At 30.8% G+C, this 16,440-nt stretch overlaps 4 protein-coding genes across 7 annotated transcripts in view; 2 read left to right on the plus strand and 2 right to left on the minus strand.

The window, feature by feature from the left end:
* Positions 1-752: 752 nt before the first annotated feature.
* On the plus strand, positions 753-2,493 carry LOC111630678 (MAPK regulated corepressor interacting protein 2-like; the record flags this gene model as incomplete). The annotated part of the gene is made up of 4 exons (XM_023374816.1): positions 753-876; positions 1,687-1,746; positions 1,861-1,911; positions 2,008-2,493. Coding segments are annotated over 4 exons (306 nt in total), but the record flags the coding sequence as incomplete, so codon positions are not given.
* LOC111630675 (protein chibby homolog 1-like) lies at positions 2,459-6,319 on the minus strand. Of its 2 annotated transcripts, none has more exons than XM_023374812.1 (4): positions 6,184-6,319; positions 4,415-4,622; positions 4,232-4,341; positions 2,459-2,677 (listed from the first exon to the last, which is right to left on the minus strand). In XM_023374812.1, exons 2-4 carry the CDS (start codon positions 4,599-4,601, stop codon positions 2,591-2,593), a joined length of 384 nt encoding a protein of 127 aa, XP_023230580.1. In that variant the 5' UTR covers positions 4,602-4,622; positions 6,184-6,319; the 3' UTR covers positions 2,459-2,590. The 2 variants fall into 2 exon arrangements, with proteins under 2 accessions (XP_023230580.1, XP_023230581.1); XM_023374813.1 differs by lacking the exon at positions 6,184-6,319 and adding an exon at positions 4,730-6,175.
* A 131-nt stretch (positions 6,320-6,450) lies between these two features.
* Positions 6,451-14,385, minus strand: LOC111630661. The gene is made up of 5 exons (XM_023374799.1): positions 14,196-14,385; positions 8,843-8,936; positions 7,901-8,060; positions 7,670-7,825; positions 6,451-7,592 (listed from the first exon to the last, which is right to left on the minus strand). Exons 1-5 carry the CDS (start codon positions 14,351-14,353, stop codon positions 7,228-7,230), a joined length of 933 nt encoding a protein of 310 aa, XP_023230567.1. The 5' UTR covers positions 14,354-14,385; the 3' UTR covers positions 6,451-7,227.
* The window catches only part of LOC111630659 (centrosomal protein of 95 kDa-like), a 31,823-nt gene continuing 27,150 nt past the window's right edge, over positions 11,768-16,440 (plus strand). The window contains exon 1 of one of the 3 annotated variants that reach the window (XM_023374798.1): positions 11,768-11,801. In XM_023374798.1, the coding sequence (XP_023230566.1) occupies positions 11,783-11,801 (19 nt within the window). In that variant the 5' untranslated portion in view covers positions 11,768-11,782. Of the gene's footprint in view, positions 11,802-14,364; positions 14,532-14,593; positions 14,996-16,440 lie in introns of those variants that run through there. The other 2 variants (XM_023374796.1, XM_023374797.1) reach the window with 2 other exon arrangements.

The raw sequence follows: 16,440 nt of genomic DNA on the forward strand, positions 1-16,440 counted from the left end.
GGCACAGATGCAAATGATGAGAGTAAAAAGATCAAGTGATAGTTACTGGTACTGACCACAAAAATAATTTACTTGCATAATTTAACCAGGATAAAAAATTAATTATTGTTGGTATTTATTTGTTTTACTTCTTAATTAATGAAGGTGTATGTTAAATTTGTTCTAATTTATAGTTTGCATTTTTAAATATGTATTTTAAATTTGATTTTGTTTTTTTTTTTTTAAACCATTCACAAATTTGTATATATTATTCAAAATATTCTATTCTTCTTTTTAATGCTTCCCCCTTTTTTTGACGTCTGCAGCATCTTTGTTTATAGACGTTTGTACTATTTTTAGAATGAGTAAATGTTACCCAAGGCAGACTGCTTTAGTAGCAATTGTTTCATTCATTCATTCATTAAGAAAAAATGTTGACTAAATGAATAAACTTTTGTGTTTGAGCTCTGTAATTTATTTACAGTGGTACTATGTAAATGCATTTTTGTATTTTTTTATATGTAGAAAGTTTGTTTATATTATGCAATTATCTGTTAAAAGATTTTTGAAATTGTAAAACAGCCAAATTGTTTCTACACAAAAACATATTTTACATGTGCATTGACTAGAAAATGACCGTTTCATCAGTCGAGTTCACCTGAATACCTTGAATCGGTTCATCAAATTTAAACATTTTATGCTAGCAATAATTTAAAATTCTGATTTTTTCATAATATCTGTACCAAACTTTGTGAAATTTATAATTTATTTTCTGTGATAGTAGCTCTCCGAGACCTGTGTTTCAACCAATTAATGATAGACGATCTCACTCTCATAGAAATCATCAAGAAACGATTACGCCACAACACGAGGAAATCACTAAATACATTCATGAGAGTGAGTATAAGTTATTCTTATTCATTTATTTAATGATGTGTTTGTGTATGAAGTGTATATATGTATGTATGTGTGTGTATATATATATAAAGAACAGTCATAAACATGTGATTAAATCGTTGTAAAAATATATTGATATATTTTTAATTTGTCAAATGAATAAAATTAATTATCTAGAATGCTAATAATTGAACATCTTAAAATAGATTACACAAATTCTACTATTAAAAATTTGAGGATAGTTTTTATTCAATTTTTAACCACATGCAAATCATGAACTATGTAACTTTGAATAATAATGAGTGCATATTTATGAAAATAGGATAAAAAATTGTTAAAACAATACATACGCACTAAATCTACTTATCTACTTCTTTAATAACTAATCTACAATTTTATTTTTTAACATTAAAGTCATAGTTAATTTATATTGAGTGTTCATTTAAATATCATGAAAAACTTCAAACTTAATTGTTTTGGTGTAATTTTACTGTAAACTATCAATACTAAAAATATATTAATGCTTATTAGAATAACAAATATATTGTAGAGTCTTCTATCAGATTTCTGTATCATACAGAAAGGAAGTAGATAAGATTTTGAGCAAGCTTGACCTTTGTTTATTTCCTAACTCTTGAACTTTCATTCACTGTAATCAAAACAACCGAAAAAGTTATCAAACTAAACAGTTCTTATCGAATATCTGTTGGATTATTAGTTTTTAAATATTTATAAATTTATTTTATTTTATAACATTTAATATTTTTACAATTATATTAACCAATTTTGTGGTTTTACTTTCCCTTAAAGCTTGGAAACTGATTTTCCGTGAATACGAGTCTACGAAACAGACGTCTGTTGATGGGAAAGGTTTGTCCTTAACTTTCTTTGCTTTTTTAATAAAATTTCTTATAAATCTAATTATAAAATCACAATGTAATGTTTTAATTCATTATAAAAAGTATTGTTTTGATATCTTTTCAGTAGCTAGAGTTGTATATTATCAAGACAGAAATTCAAATCAAAGATTAAAGAGTGAGTATTAGCGGGAAAAATACTTTTGATTCTTTAATGTTTGACTTTGTTAATAATAAACCTTAAACTTATATATATTTGTTTATGGTTTTATAGATTTTGAACCCTTCGATTTAGAACTGTACTGGGGCGAAAGACTGCTGCAGAATATCAAACAGTCGACATAACGTAACACAACTTATAGGTACACCGAAATTTGGGACAGACTAGTGCATTAGGGAAGTGTGTGTTTAGTATCATTCCATTGATTTGTTGCATATAACAGCTGTATCATAGATTATTCATCTAAACAAAAATATAGAACGATAATAAAATTATCCGGGAGAAGGTGAATTAGGCATTCATAAATTTGATTCTCCATGTATCTTTCGGATTTATTATCTTCTGGAGAAATAATTCTTGTACAAAAGAATATATGAAATTTGTACATTTACTTGAAATGATTCAGTTTCTGTACACATTGAGCTATATAACCACTGATACATAAAGAAAAAAAATTACAAAAAGAGAAAACGGAGAGCTCAAATAGAATGCTTAGAATGCTAGATAGTCATGGTATTAAAAATAAAAGTTTTTTATTTATTTTGTATTTTTTTTATGATAAAATGGAAATTTATACAAAGTTTATGCAAAGTTATAAAATTATCTGAATATATTACAAATGCATAACAATTCTACACTAAATTGCACTTTTCATATTAAGTTTTGATTTTAACTGTTCAATCTCTGTTTCTTGTAGATGAACTTCTGCTGTTGTTTCTGCTAGCTAAAATAATTACAAAAAATTAACGTTCTAATTAAATCTTTTCAAAGATTTCTGAATGTGATATATTGAAAATGCAATACTGAGCATCGATTATCCAAATATCGATCAACTGAAATGTCAATTAACCAAAAGCTTTCTAGTCAGCAAATTTAAATTTCCACTAGTGCTGTGGCACTGCAATCTTTGGCTATGTCTTGGGCTACTCCAATATTATTTTTGTTGGTGTGTGTTTTAGCTGGCAGCACTGATGTGACCATGAGAGGGTACTTACGGACATGCCAGGATTTGAATGAATTTCAACATGGGATAGGTTAATATATTTTTTCATACCTAATCGGTTATCCGAAAAATTGATTTTCCAAACAACACCAGTTCCCAATTGATTTGGATAATCGATGCTCTACTTTATATTATTTTAAACCAGGTTTAAACACTTGCAAGATGAACTTTGATTGATTGAATTTTTAAGACTGATCATAACCTCTTTGGTTATGTACACAATCTCCAGCACACGGCATTAAAAATATGCTGCTTCTATGGGAAAATTCTTTATGAAAAATACTTGAAAATGAACCAAACAGGTTTTTGTGGTAGAATCCTATTTAATTCTAGTGTCGTACACTTTAATGCATTCAATTTTCAAAATTCTAAACTGTACATTACTAAAATAATTAAATAGGATTCTATCTGCTTATGTTTGAGAATTTTTGGAAAGGTCTTTCCTATAGAAAAAGCATTATAGTTTTAATGACATCTGCTGGAGTTTGCATGTATAACTAAACAGGTTAAGATCAGCCTTTATATAAAAATCTACAATGTAATTTTTAAATTAATTTTTCATAAACTATCAAATTGACATTTTATGATGATTCAGTAATTAATGTTTTTTATTCAATTAAAATATGGAATTTCTAAGAGATTTTTGAATTTACCCATGAAATGTTGAATCATCATACGTATGTGGAACTGCTTATGAATAAAACATAAGAATAATTGTTTCTTTAATTAGGTTAATTTAATTTTAAATGCTTTAAATAATGTTTTATAACAAAATATTCAATACAAGAAAGTAACTTTCACTGAAATTACAAATTGTTATGTAGGCATTTTTAGTACAAATTCAATAAGGATCAGCCTCTGAAATTTTATAATTTTGTGGAATCAATGAGAATAATATATTAACTATAATCTATTGTAATATATGGTAGATATATGCCAGGGCTGGCCAAACCTTGTCATGAAAGGAACCGTACATCACCTATCAGAAATGTGAAAACTGCATTCTCTATTCAAACTCTTTTATGTAATGAGTATGTATTCCTGTGTATTTTATTATAATAATTAAATACACAGGCTGCAGTAAGGGTATAGAAGAACTGCATTTGGTTTACAAGCTGCAGATTGGTCACCTTGGATATATGCCTTTATGTCAATTTGAAGCTGTTCATTTTCATAATGAATGAAAATAAAGTATCCTCTATCACAGGCCAAACAAAACTATTTAAGATTAAATATACCTGTATTTAAAGAATTTCTTAAATTAGTTTAGCTTACCATATCTAATAATATTTCTACTTTTAATTTGAGTAAGTTATTTTCTTTCTGCAACTCTTCATTTTGTATCTTTAGTTGTATCACAGTTTTGGGACTTTCAGCATAAGATGCTTAAATAATACACACAACATAATTAAAATTGATCACTCATTAACGATGATGGTGATAAAAATATTCACTCACTTGATTGCCATTTCCCATCTTTGAATATGGATTCCTGATTTCCAAGTTTTACGGTAATTGGTCCGTATTCTAAACCAAATTCAGTCTGGTTCTGGGCCGGATCGAATTCTCTATGCAGTCTGGATATGGACGGTATTTTGCGAGGTGACGATTTCTTTGGCGAAAACTTTTTACTGAATAAAGGCATCTTTTTTTTTTTTTTTTAATTCTGCAAAACAAATTATTTCAACTAAAAATACCACTTAAATATTATTAAACTCTAAAATAATGCACACAGTTACACAGCTGGCAGCTGTATAACTGTACAGTACATACCACTCATACTCTACAACAAGCTTCATAATAGCTTTAATAAATGACTATTTAATGTACTTTTCTATCATTAGTGACATTGACTACTTTTTTACAGTCACCTTAGCATAAAAATGCCAAACAGTATGATATTGCAGTAACAATAATGTGACTTTTTACCATCTGGCATCATGATTTTCTGTGTGTATAATAATAATAGCTATATAGAACAGTTAAATATTTAAGCTCCACATTTAGAATTTATATGTTTTTGATCACAGAACATTAATGGGGACAAATGATATAATATCCTCAATTTTTTTTTAGATAAAAATCAACTTCAATATCTTTAATCATCCAGAAATTGTTTTCGTAGCAAGAAAATCTTAATTTTCTGACAGATTCTCTGAGAATTGTCATTTGAACTGCATATTTTCCTCACAGAAGAAATGATATGCATTGGATGATCAATATCCTCTGTATGCAACAATTTTGATTTAGTTACGAAAGTAGTGAATCTAAAAATAAGCAATATAAATAGAAAATTTGTAAAATAAATAGAAAAAAGATAAAGTATTTTGGATAAGATTTTACCAATTTAAAATCTTAAAAATGAATCCTAAACTACTGGTTAAAATTGATTTTCTTCAAGAGATCACTAAAAATACTTAATGCCCAAATTTTATCTGTTTTACAGATTACCTCACTTATAGTCAATGCTGTTTAATTTACCATAAGAAAACTAAAAAGTATTTGCTAGAATTAATTAACCTTATCTGTATATATTTAGTAAACAACAGCATCTTTTAATTAAGTAAGAGCCAATTCGTTTGCGTGAGCCAAAACAAGCGACATAAGGAAAGTTTGGCGCAGAATAACTTGGTAAAGAATTGCTCCCGGATACTGGATCCCTTTTGGAGTGTTTGTTTCCTATAGGAATTACGCTATAACCTTAGTAGTGTGTTGGTTTTTGTCAAATATAGTATCTTATAACCTATCCCACAACTCTACAAATACATTAACTAATGGTATAATATGACATAAAATTGATTTTACAAACTTGATGATTTTTCGAAAATCTTAAGCAAGTTTACCAACTGTTAATATATTATCTAACGATTTGAATGTTTGGCATTTTAAGTATTTCTGGGAATTCTTGAAATCTCATAGTTTGCTTCTAAAAGGCAAAAACTAAAAGTTTTGAAAAAAAAAAATTATTTAAAATTACACGCTAATCACAATAACCACGTGCAGATTCCTTCCACTTTACTATCTTTGGATTATTTTCTATTAGTTAAATGTGAATTCTTCCTTGATTTCCCAATTACTAGAGAGAAATATAAGCCATTAAAAAACAATTTATCGTAATTCAAGCCACAAATGCGAATAGTTCAACAAATTTACACTAAAAATCTCATTAAGAACGACTTTTTTTCATGCTTCTACTAAATTACAAAAATATATTCGATAACGTGTACCTTTTATACTAAGAAAAACACGTTCTCCATTTTCCACGCCGTCGTGCGCACTCTACCGGGAAAAATTCTGGACAGACATTTAAAAATTTTAATTTCCGAATTTTACGAAGATTTTCGCTCGAAACAACTTAATTTATAAAAGTTAATTACTAATATAAAATCATTATATATAAAACGAATTTAAAACGAAAAAACATTTTGTCATATATACACCGATTACGTCATAAATTAAAATTTCATGTATTTTAATTAATTTACTTNTAACAACCACAAAAACATCTCAGAGTCCATACAAACAGAAGGTAAAAATTGAATTTTCAAATTAAAATTTACAATCTTGATAAGTGTTAAACTTGAATTCATTGCTGTTGATCATTATTATTTTTAGCTAAGATTTAAAAATCAATTTAGTGTGATAAAAGGTGATAATGAAAGTTTTGCTATCTGAAATTTACAAAAAAATAAAATAAAATTCCACAAACCATTAATTGTAAGGCATAGTTCACATCCATTGTACAAGATACATCACATCAAGAATAATGATACTAACAAATAAATCAGTCAAAATCAGGAATGTGTTTGTTATAAATGAATCGTACTGACGAGTAATAATGATGGTGGCAATGTATTTATTAATTGTTTTTGCTTTATATGTAATATATATATTAAAAAAAGTATGGAATCTAATCAAATGCTTTCAAAAATAAACCCTGTTCCCTAATATCCTGCATAAAAAGAACTTCTTAAGTCACAAAAGGGTCCATACCCCCTATAAAATGTTATACTTAGCCCTGATTTTAAACATACAACAACGTAAACGCGTATAAAATTAAACTATGTGATTGTTTGTAAGCACTTTGCCATCCGCTACCCTTTGGTCTGATAATTTTTCGATTTGTGTCGGGTATCAAATGAGAACTGACACAACTAGTAACAAGGATATGAATGATGACCGATGAACGATAGAAAAATAGCTCGAGGTTCTGTAAATGTGTGTGTACACAGACCTTCATTCATCTGGTGTAAAAACAAATTATTTTCAGGTCACTGTGCCAAATCTTCGATTCTGGCCCTCTTGCTTTCGGGTTCTTCGTTTTCTTGGTCTGTGTCATTGGCAGTGCTCTTCGGAGTGATTGAACTCCTATCGGTGTTATCTTGATTCTCTTCTTTATCGGAGTGACTCGTCTTTGTATTGTCGACGAGCTCGTCTGCCGACTTCTCCTCTTCATTCGAGGCATCATCTTTTTTCTCACTCGCATGACCATCTTCGTTACCATTGGGCAGTTCAGGTTCTTTTTCCACCTTTGACTTTGGCATATTATCCAGAAGGGACGCCTTCAATTCCCGGGCTAAGTAATGCGTCCAAAGAGCCAATTCCACTTTATGAGGATTCCACCTTCTCTCAGAATCTACAGTTTTATAAAATGAAAAGTTTAAAAATAAAAAAGTTAAAAGAAGAAAAATATACATATATTCCATTACCAACCTAAGCTATTAAGACGATTAGTGCAGACTTTAATTTTCTCGTAATAATTTAAATATTCCGATAACGTGTAATCAGTTCCCTCAACACCAGGGGTCGACAACATGCTCTCATCGGCCATGTAAGGTACGTGCTCTGGATATGCTGCAGCTAAAATTGCTGAAGAATAAAATATATATTTAAAAACATTGATATCAGAATGTTATTAAGTTGAAGTATTTTTTAAAATACTACCAGAAGCGGATGCGGGTCCAATGCCTTTAAGTGAAGTCAGTGCATTGATGGCACTAGATATTTTTGGTATTCTCCTGAAAGCTTTTTTACTGATCTGAAAGACTGAAGATTCCGTGTTAATTCGTACTAAATCTATAAGACGAGGTCGAAACTTTCCTCTCTGCAAAAGGAGTAATTAGAAGCATTAAAATTAATGGATTCTATACAAATTCAAAATTTGATTAGTATAATTGAAAGATTGTAAAAGCTCTATCATAAGCTTTCTAAACATACATATACATGCACGATGATAATTTTTACTATCATCATCATCACATTAAAAATTTGAGTGTTTCTCAGCACAAAGATAATAAAATATGATGCAACTGATACCACTGCCAAATTTTTCTTTAATTAATAACAACAAAATACCAATCTCAAACAGGATGAAAAACTTGCCCAACACAAATATATTGTAAATGATAGCAAGTTTCTCGTTAAGTCATCCAACTTATTTAAAATATAGTTTCGGAAGACATTTGCTAATTTTTGCTTACCTCGTACTCCTCACTTTAGCATTGGTCCTTTCAGTGTATCCCAAACTACCATTATACATTAATTAAATTTGATATCATTTATATTTATATTCAATTTTTTTTTTTATCAAGATTATATCACCAGTATTGTAACTTTAATATATTATTGTTTAGTAAACAGTAAAAACTCTTATTTTATTTTTTAATAATTCCATGTCTAACTCATTAGAGATAGAATTTTCAGATGTAATTCCAGATGCACGATCAATAATTAGGACTCAAATTATTACAACAGAGAATTTGTTACTTTATCGCATCCTATTAGATAAAAATTTTAACAACAATAATTATAAAAAAAAAACATGTTACATAAAAAGGTATTTCAGTAAATCAGTTATATAATAAACGTTACGTTTGAAAAACTTACAATCAATTTCCATTTAATGATCTGAATAAGCTCTTCGTGAGTTATGTGAGGCTCTTTTCTTGAGTGAATTATTTTGGGTAATTGTTCTTGATACCTTTAAAAGAAAATATTTTAATATCTAAAACTAGAAAATAAAAAAAAATAAATATATTTAATAGTACTTAAGTTATTGTAGATTGTAATAAAAAAAATCAATAGCGAGATGTTCCCCCCAGTAACAATCTAACAAAGTAATCAAACTTAAATCTCTTAAGAGATTTAAAAGATGATGATCATTCCTTAATTTTAATTCCTGCCAGAAATTAATTTAGGATAATTTAAAATAGAAATGAAGCAGAAGAAACAGCTTACTAAATTTATAACAAAAGATTAAATGCAGTCTGTGCTACATGGTTATTACATTCTCAAAATAGTTTCCCCTCATCTTCAATAGCCTACTTCACCTACAATCATATCGAAACTATGTTTTTCTGTTTTGCGGTTTCACTCTCAAATACTTTCAGAATTGTCTGGTAAATGGCACATCCTTTTGTCAATATTGCATTGCCTAATAGCCATTTTATTGTTTTATCCCATATCATTATACGTTATGTAGAAAAAAAACTGATATTGCTATTATAAGCTACTAAAAACAATATTTAAAGTGGCCCGATGATATTTTAAAAGCACTCAAGAATGCCAATAAAAATGTTTGCAAATCCTACATCTTCTAAAATGGATTTAACTTTCGTATCTACAAAAAAATCTTATAATAAAAATTTGAATGATGAAATATGAATCTATATTAAATTGATCAAATAATCTTACAATTTTTAGATTTAATGGTAGACTTTCTGAATGCAGAAATAGATTTTGAATTATGTTTTTGATTCATTTCATATTACTTTAGATGGATAACGTAGCAACAGTTTCATGTAAAAAATTGAATATATTTTGAAATACAAAACTGGATCCATTGTTCCCAAACAAACACAATTAAAATATTTAATCAATGCCATTTAAGCAGGTCTTTATCGCAAATAACGGAAGAATATTTGGCAGCAAAGCTTTCCAATTAACAAATGTCGCTAAATCGGTTTACCTTGTTTATAATATTTAAAATTTAATACATAATACTACATCCAGCGTCATAGTTATTACAATGCAGTTTGCAAATTGCAGACAGTATTTAGCGACCAAACGTCTGCCCGTAACGGTCTGATCCTCTGCAATCTTCTACAGAGAAAAATCTACCGGCCGTGAGCAGAATTAATTCAAATCTGACTCCAAATTAAAATAAATCCACCACAAAACAAGCACAAACCTAATTTCCAAAGCCTGTTTGCTTAGTTTTTTCACCCTTACTTTTTTAAACATTAAAATGGATCTAGAATCCCACAGCAACACCCGACCCACTTTACATTCACAAACGATATGCGTGCGGAGGACAAAGCTAATAAAAACATAATGGTCCGCAGAGACAATGGCAACATTTGCACGCGCCAATCTAGGATGGGAAGGGAGAGAAACCCCTCCTTTTTTTAAGAAGCCATAGGTAGGAGTGGGAGAAAAAGCTTCAATAATGCACCAAACTCAGACTTTCATCAGCAGGAAGAGATATTTGCTAACAGTTCGAGAAACATGACTAACACAGGATGTTTCCTGCTGAGCATAACGGCAGAAACTCACGTCAGAGAGGGAGAAAAACTTTAACAATGGCGGTACCTCCCCCTCCGAAAAGAAGGAAGGGGAAAAAAAGAAAAAGAAACGCGAATGTAAATAGTTAATTATACACAAATTCCCACAGGATAAAACTCAATTAGACTCGATCTAGTTCTCATATAATTATCCTGCTCCCTGGGTAACGTCACGCCCGAGTCACGTGACAGGGCCGACGTCTGTTTTGCAGGGAAGGGAGATAAAACGCGGCGAAACAAACATTTATCGAACATTTTCTACAGACAATTCTGCTTTAATTTCCACAGAATGCTTTATTGATTGCAGCCGTTCCGGGTTAAACTGTGTTGTTGTTCCCCTTTGCCAGGCTATTCCTGGAAACGGCCGTGCTGCCATCTAGCGAGAAACCGCTGGTTTAAAGATTTAAAAAAAATAAAAATAGTACTAATAAAAGGGGGGAATCGCTCGAACCTTTGCGTAAGGAGAAGAGTAGGACACATGTCGACCACACAAATTATACCGGACAAACGGTGAGAGCTCGGAAGTTGTTTGTAAACCTCACTCGGGGCAATCGTTATACTTCCATAGAGGTCGCCCCGCCCGGATACGTGACGTCCGTTCGACGTCACGCCTGACGCTTCGCTTCTTTCTTTTTTATTTCGAAAAAATGAATATCGATCGGGTCAACAAGTTTTTGTTCCCCATCCTCATCGAGTGAATCGTACGTCAGAAAGATTAGATCAAGCAGCAAGCAGCAGCAGCTGTAATTTCTCTTTTTACCGGCAGATGTCTTTCCCTGACAATCAATAAAGTCGACAGAATGCCAGAAGGGCGTCGTCGGGAAGTTTCACAAACCTTGTACTGTACATCCAATTCCGAGCTTTATTCTCGGAAATAAAAAGGAAAAAAAACCATTTCCATCAAGCAGACCTGTCATAGAAATAATTATTACAGTGGCGACAAAACGTAGCATTTTCTATCCTACGGAGGTATAAACCAATCCTCTACATCTCCATCTCTCCCATCCGAAGAGGAGGAGAGTGGGGAGGCAAACTCTAAAAATGCATCTTTCCAATACTTATAAACACATCAAAGCAAATTTATCCCCCTCTACTTCGAAACAATTCAATTTACTGGCACGTCTAGCAACGTTACCATAACTGCAAAAGTCAGCAAAACTTAATACTTTGCAGTTGCACAGTCAGTTGTTTTCATGCAGATTACACCAAACCGAAAAAATATTTGGGAAAAACTGGCTTTTGGAACCGGTCGGGATCCTGCTGGATGTCTCCTCTGCGGACAGGTTAATAATAATATTTAATTTACTCTGGTCATTATTTTATTTGGCATTCGGATAAGTCCAGTTAGATAAATTTGTTTTCATTTGGCTTTCTGCTGTGGAAATATTTACATTTGAGTAGCTGGGGAACCGAGGTTTTCAGAGTGGTGCCAGACAACAAGGCATTCTCCACTTTGAAGTAAAAAGAGGAGGAGGAGAAGGCAAAGAAAAAAAAAAGGCAGTTTTGAAATATATCCGACTCCGTTCATAATTGGATTGTCTAACCTGAAACTAATTAGGCCAATTTGCCATTATTAATATTATTCTTTACTTAATCCTTAAGACAGAGAAAAGGGATGAAGAAAAAAAAAAATCAATAAAAATTTGCCGTTCCGTCTAGATAAACGTTTTTAAGTCTCTCTAAATGATAACCTGAGAGTGCCGCTGAAGAAATATTATATTGAATTTTCTACAATTGTCAAAATTTAATACAATTGCTTGGTACGCATTTATAAGTTAAAAATTTAAGCTCTTTAAACTATCAGAAATTATAACAAACAATTTGATAAGAGTAATTTTTTTCAGGAATATTTTATCACCAGAATAAACATTGCAGATTTTGCTTTACACACACACACACAATATATTATATATACATGCATATCATATACATACCCAATATTGACATTATAAAGATATTTGCAATGAAATAACATCACACTGCATAACATTATAAGAAAGAGGATGTGCAATATTGACAGTAGAAGGAATGTTGTTAGAAATTACATTTATTTAGAAAACTTTCCTATTTATTTGCTACATTGTGAGGAAATTACCCGGGGAGATAAAATATAAACAATGTGTTATCATCGCGTTAGGTTCATTCTGACATAACAAATTTTAAAATGACATTACGCCAGCACCAAACTTACAAGCAGACTTGATTTATGCCCGATTACTATCATTCGTTCTTAACATGCTCGAATCCATTAAATACTACTTTTATCTACTGTTTCTATTTTTATAAAAATCTTTAATTCTGCAAGAAATCAATTTTAAGTATCACACACAGAAAAATAGTATTGGAACTGTAGTTGTATTTTATTAGTTAATTACAACATTGTAAGCACTTGAAAGCAAAAATTGCTATTGTCCTTCCTCTTACATTATCTTAAACTAATTCAGATGCAAAACAAAAACTTGTTAAATTGATATTCTTTCAAACTACTGACTCAAAAAATACCTCACGACTCTATCCACATCACTGGCGAAGCATTCATAAATCCTTAATTTACTTCAGGATTTTTTTTATTATTATTTTTATATTAATTTGCAAAACAAATTAGCAAAGAAAACAACCGTCCGCCTTATCCAAACTAAAACAAAGATACATGTAGTACTGTTTACCGGCATATTCCTCCAAAAGAAATTTAGCGTCCACAGAAATATCAATTTTAACCACACAATAAATAGAGCACGTAAACGATCATTGCAACGAAGAGATCCTTTATACTGTTGTCTCGCACGACCAAATAAGTAGAGCGTATAAATAATGACCCCCATAAAAAATAGACAATAATGCCAATATGGCTCTTGAGAAATCCTCTCGCCTTGCCCCATAAGTCCAAAACAATTTGGGAGCATCCGAATCCACACTGCCGATTCCACCGTCCTCCACCAAAACATCCAACCTTAAAGGATTCTCCGAGATTAATCCACAATGGCTTTTTACACCATTGTAAACCGAGATAGACTCTTTGGGATTAAAATTCAATTTAATCCCACTCTTAAATATTAATGCTTTCTTTTTTAATATTTATTTTTTAAATAAAGCAGTAAATCACCTTAAGCAGATAAAAAAAATATACCAATCTTTTAAGTGTTTACCATAAAAAAAAATATATNAAGAAAAAAAACCCTTTAAGTAATTTTTCTTTAAAAAATGTAAAGTTTTAGGTCAGTAAATTAATTAAAATAAATTTTTAAAATATTTTTCTAGGTCTCGAGTTGGGGAAAAAAGGGTCATTTGCGGTTCGGATTATTAAAATGCTTTAAAAAATATTCTGTGCGTTAAATCGGGGGATTTTTTCGAATTTGATTGAGTTTTGGGCGCCGGTAGAGGGATTTTGGAAGCGTTAAATGGACGAAAACGCAAAGTGGAATAGTTTTAAGCGAAACTTTTTGGAAGTGATGTAGACGTAATGAGGCCCATTTAAGGTTAGCTCGGGCGATCGTCTAACGCATATATCGAGACGTGGGACAACGTTAAACTTTTTAATCCTTTGATGAAACGTCAAAACACGCGCTTAGAACAGTCGGGCACAATATAAACAGGATGGGTTTAGAGAAAGATAGAAGCAAAGTTCGGAGATGGCAAAATAGTATATGTAACAAAAGGTGTCCTTGAGACGAACTCACCAAGTGTCGAGACGGACCAGTTCTTCGGGTCCTCCTTTTTTAGTCCTAGTCGATGCCTTGGCTTTCAGTACGTCTTTATACAGAGACAACACATAATTCCACTGTTCGGGCGTCGCTTTGGTGAAAAATACCAAACTAGAATCGGTCGGTTCTGCCATTACCGCCGTCTCCCTTCCGACAAACAATGAAGTGAAGATAAACGACGATAGATGGCGTGCCGGACGGCGACGTTGGCACTCCAACCGACCCGAACGGGACAGTTTTACATCTACGCTACGTCGTCTCCCATTGGACCGAACGATCGGTGCGATAATCATCCGTCCAACGGTGACCTGGGTAAGAGTCCAATTAAAAATTTAATTTATTCGTTTTTGGTCCGGTTTAAATTATTAATATTACTCGGGAGATACGAGAAAATGTTAACGAAGGATTATAATAAATTCGAATTTTGTTGGAAAGGCGAAAGTCGGAATTAATAAATTATTAATCGAATCAACCACCAATCGTTGTCGGGAATAACAGGAAACCGATACGCGTAACCCCGATCTATTTCTGGTTAGGGTGGAGTGTGGTAATTTAGTTTTTATAACGCCAGGGGGGATGATTATCGAATTTTGAAATTTTGAATTTTGAAAAATTCGACACGTGGTTTTCTTGCTCGTGTAATGGACATAAAATAAAAAGAACAAAAACAAAGTACACGTGGAATCGTGAAAATTTTCAAATATTTCCGTGACTCGTTTCGTTTACGTTCGCCACTTATGGATGATAGCAATATATGAACTGTTATCGGCTTTTCGGTAAGCTGTTCAAAATACATTCTTTCAGCCGTATGTATGTGTGTATGTTCTCAATGACGAACATATGATTCGCTCCAGACGATTATAGAGGGCGAATTATGTCATACGATCCCCTTGCACCAACTTAACAGATAAACTACTTAGTAGTAATTTGCTTTTGGTCCGAGTCAGATAAATTTAGTCTGTATATAATAATACGCTTGACTTAACACAGTTCATCATTCTTAAAGCTGCTATATTTTGCAATTAAACATAAATTTTAATAATATCGTATAGTGAACTTTAATGTATTATGTTTCTTCATCAAAGGGAAAGGTGGTTAACTTTAAAAGATTTTTAAAATATTCTGCAACATGCCACGGTGTAGAATAATTCACTTTATATAATAAGTGTTAAGGGTCAAATTAGCCTTATACCAAGTTTGTGCCAGTAAAGCGTGAAATGCCATTTGTTATCTTTTAAAAATGACTGGTGAGATAAATATTTTACATTGAATTCCTTGATAATACTTAAAATGTCTGAGTTAAATTGATTTAAAATGTGTCTCAGATATTAATGTTGGTTTGGATTGTGTCGTAAAAAATAGATTATAAAATTATATTTAATTATTAAAATATATATAAGATATTGCAGCTGAGTTTGTTATATTATCACTTTAAATGTGACGACTGCTATCATATTAAACTGTATTGGAGATTCTCAATAACTTTGATACCGTATCTAACATTATATGTATCTTTATCTTGTTGAATTTATATTTAAATATTATTAAAAACATTATAAGCATATTTGTTCTTTTTGAACAATGATCAAATTTTATTTTTAATAGCAAATTGTTTTAATTTGGGCATTATCATCATATGTAATGCAGCTAAAACTGCTTATCACAACTAATCTACTATTTAAATCACCTAATCTAAAGTTATAAAGATAGAATTTATGTAGCTAGATAAAATCGATTGGAATTAATTCTGTCAAGTAAAAAAATTTAAGTTTAATATTTCGATGCAAAGAGATATTCGAATCTGTACGTGCTTAGATGTAGACCAGGAAACATGCAGCTACTGTTTCATAAGAATAAGGTTTCACTGTTGACAAATCAGTATCATCAAAAAATTATCTCTTTGAAGATTTAATCTCTGTTGTACAATTCAATCTCTGGTATACGAAATATACTTGACGTATGGTTTAATGTAACAGTTCGTCTTTGTTTAATGGAATTTTCCATTTTCCAATTACTGATGTATTCTTAAAATAACATGTTACTTGTATACATCATTTGGGATTTAAATTTTATATAAAAGTTTTTAAAATATTTTATATAAAGATAAAATGTACAATAATGCATTTTATAGTTTCTTTAAGTTCTGACTATAATTTCAATTTTGCATTATTAAATCATTACAAATAAAGAGAAAAAATAAAGTACAGTAATCCAAAGTTTA

Source organism: Centruroides sculpturatus, unplaced genomic scaffold, assembly GCF_000671375.1.
Source record: "Centruroides sculpturatus isolate CEXI.00-Female unplaced genomic scaffold, Cexi_2.0 scaffold575, whole genome shotgun sequence".
Classification (NCBI taxonomy): Eukaryota; Metazoa; Arthropoda; class Arachnida; order Scorpiones; family Buthidae; genus Centruroides; species Centruroides sculpturatus.